This window comes from Sphaeroforma arctica (genome assembly GCF_001186125.1).
Source record: "Sphaeroforma arctica JP610 unplaced genomic scaffold supercont1.2648, whole genome shotgun sequence".
Lineage (NCBI taxonomy): Eukaryota > Ichthyosporea > Ichthyophonida > Sphaeroforma > Sphaeroforma arctica.
In genome coordinates, this window is record NW_014037910.1 from 2,256 (window position 1) to 5,411 (window position 3,156).

Genomic DNA, 3,156 nt, shown 5'->3' on the forward strand with positions numbered 1-3,156 from the left:
GGCTGTAGGCTGTAGGCTTGTAAGTTGTAGTCTCCTAAATATTTATTTAGAACAGATTCATACGACATCCATAGGGTTGTAATTTGTAGATATTAAATCTATTTGTTGTTGTAATACCAAATAATTTTAAACTTCATGTGTATTGTTCTTTAGTCTCGCTAACGACTAAATAGTATATACCGCTCTACAGTTTACGGCTTTACGCCCTACGCCTACGAGAGTAAAAAACTCGGAATATAAATTACCTCGGTACATAAACCATGTTTATATATTTAGTAACGATATTAGTATTTGAGGATTACACTGAGTGAAATCGTCGCCTAACCTCTGCCGTCTGGGTGATTACATTGAGTGAAATCGTCTTCTATAACCTCTGCCGTCTGAGTGAAAGTGACACTGGAATTCAATAGGAATGAGGTGCTAGCGGCCATTGGCGTCAATTCGTATGTCAATGCTTAGGGAGGCTGATACTCTTCCGTTCAGCTTTGTTAATGTTCAAAGGTTTTCTAGTTTCTGATATTGTGTGAGTGTACGAAGAGGTTGGGAACGATAATAATCGTAGTGGAGTGGAATCTACGAGGACATTGCTCACTAGTATGAAATAATCCCGTGGTTGAACGTTGGAGGTATTGCCGTCCACAATGATATGAGGAGAAGGACAACAATTCCGGCAGCTGGCGCGATTATAGTGAGATAGCAGCTATCGTGCTTAGTGCTAAGGTTTTAATTAACACATGTTTACATGTATCTATATGTATATGTCAGGTTATCTCTATATACAAGCATATATAGTCTTATGTTCAGGTGCATGAGTCTATCAGGGTGTATGATACTGTACACGTATTCTCAAACTATAACATAGTCATCCGTACTTTTGACTATTGGTATTTCATCTATGACTTTAGCAAAGTCACCCGCGTGTCTTTATAGCTAAGAGCAAACTTGTTCGAAAATATCCGTCAGCGACTCAGTGGAAGGTCTCGCACGTTTTCGAAGCCATTTTTTAGCGTTAAATCGACTCACTTTTCGCCCGGAATAGTTGCCGTCCACGCTCTCGCATCATAGTGACACTTTTAACACATCCGCAATCACGCCCCTATCACTGCACAGGAAACAATGTCCAATACAATCAAAGCCATAGACAAGCAGTCTGTGCATCGAATATGTTCAGGTCAGGTAGTGGTGTCGTTGGCTGTCGCGGTGAAAGAGCTGATAGAAAATGCTATAGACGCCGGTGCTACACTGATAGGTATGGGGTTTCATGTTTGTGGCATCTTGACACACCCTTCGCAAAAGTTCAGCTTTCTACGTCGAGAATACTCATTCTGTGCTTTACACTTATTGAAGTGAATTTGATCTAAATTCTACTAATAATATGGTCCCGAGAGCCAATGATTAGCATGTACGCTCGATCCATTGATTAGCATGTACGCTAGATCCAATTATTAGCATGTACGCTAGATCCAATTATTGGCATGTACGCTAGATCCAATTATTAGAATGTACGCTAGACCCAATGATTAGCATTTACGTTAGATCCAATTGCATGTACGCTAGATCCAATGATGAGCATGAATGCTAGATCCAACATGTACGCTAGCTCCAATTATTTGCATGTATGCTAGATCCAGTGATTAGCATGTACGCTAAATCCAATTGCATCTTCGCTAGATCCAATGATTAGCATGTACGCTAGATCCACTTATTAGCATGTACGCTAGATCCAATTATTAGCATGTACGCTAGATCCAATTATCAGCATGTACGCTAGATCCAATGATTAGTATGTTCGTTAGATCCAATTGTTAACATGTACGCTAGACCTGAGCTACTATTGCCTGCTTGTTCGTTTCATCTGTAGTATTGATAGTTGTCTGCACGCTGAACCATGCTTACAAACACCAAGATTTACACTATATCGCGACCTGCTTTTGATGAGCTGTCATTGATAGGACCTTAGCTCTAAAGCTCACGAAGGAAGAATATGGACAGTGCCTGTAGTCTGTGCTGTATTTTCAGAGTGGTGGTCACGAACAGCTCTCAGTTTTCAAACAATTCGGTACAGTTTTGGAACACAGGAAGATCGGGAACGACAATACACCTGTATTGTCCTCGGCATACTCGAATCGTAGACCTGTTAAATGCAATGTCGAGTTTGTAGTCCATTTTCTCTCTCGAATCATATGGGCATAATATCCAAACGTTTTCAACAAGTTTTGTCGTTCACACAAATTGTATCGATCGACACTTTCTTCACTTGCAGAAATCAAGCTAAAAAATTATGGACTGGAAGTTATGGAGGTCAGTGATAACGGTCTAGGGGTTGCACCCGCCAACTATGAGTCACTGAGTATGTGATGCTATTTTTTTGGGCAGTTCTTTTGGTGTGCAGGGAACTTGTACAATTTTGATGTACACGTCTGTGTTTTTAATCCATGGCTTTTCACTTCTCAATAATTCTTTCTTATGTCTTTGATTTCCAGCTGCACACCTGATGGTCTGCATAGTCCTATTCTATCTGCATATTCTGAATGATAAACGGCTTTTGGATGTGTTAGGCTGAAAAATTCTCAACACCCATCGACTTTGCTCTTTTTGGCAGCTCTAAAACACCACACCTCTAAAATCAGCGATTTCGACGATTTGGCCGTGATCGAATCGTTTGGCTTTAGAGGAGAAGCTCTCAGTTCTTTGTGTGCACTTGGCAAGGTATCCACTTCAGCATTGCATCGTGCATCATTAGTGTCATGGAGTGTCGTGATTCTCGTGAGTTATCGGACTCCAATTTCGCCGTGGGCTATTGGGTGATAGGATGGGTGTGTTAGTATTGTCTTTATTACATTCTTATACGTTACAAATTAGAAAGCAATAATGTTCGATATAGTTCCGCGGCTTAATACTATCTCGGTTGTGTGTGCGTGGTTTACACACTCCATTTGTTTCATGTGCGGTGGTGTTGGCGTTGGCACAATTACACACAGTCGATTCCTGTACCGTGTTGCGGTGAAGCTTAGGTCGTTTAGGAAACTTGCATGTTCATGCAGAAATATATACATATACACACACACACACACACACACACACACACACACACACACACACACACACACACACACACACACACACACACACACACACACANAGAGAGAGACACAC

General features: G+C 41.0%; 1 protein-coding gene across 2 annotated transcripts; it reads left to right on the forward strand.

The window, feature by feature from the left end:
- Positions 1-283: 283 nt before the first annotated feature.
- On the forward strand, positions 284-2,715 carry SARC_12845 (the record flags this gene model as incomplete). 2 transcript variants are annotated; one of them, XM_014293041.1, is made up of 4 exons in its annotated part: positions 284-720; positions 1,111-1,249; positions 2,264-2,350; positions 2,603-2,715. In XM_014293041.1, coding segments are annotated over exons 2-4 (333 nt in total), but the record flags the coding sequence as incomplete, so codon positions are not given. The 2 variants fall into 2 exon arrangements, with proteins under 2 accessions (XP_014148516.1, XP_014148515.1); XM_014293040.1 differs by having other exon boundaries at positions 284-443.
- Positions 2,716-3,156: the final 441 nt, after the last annotated feature.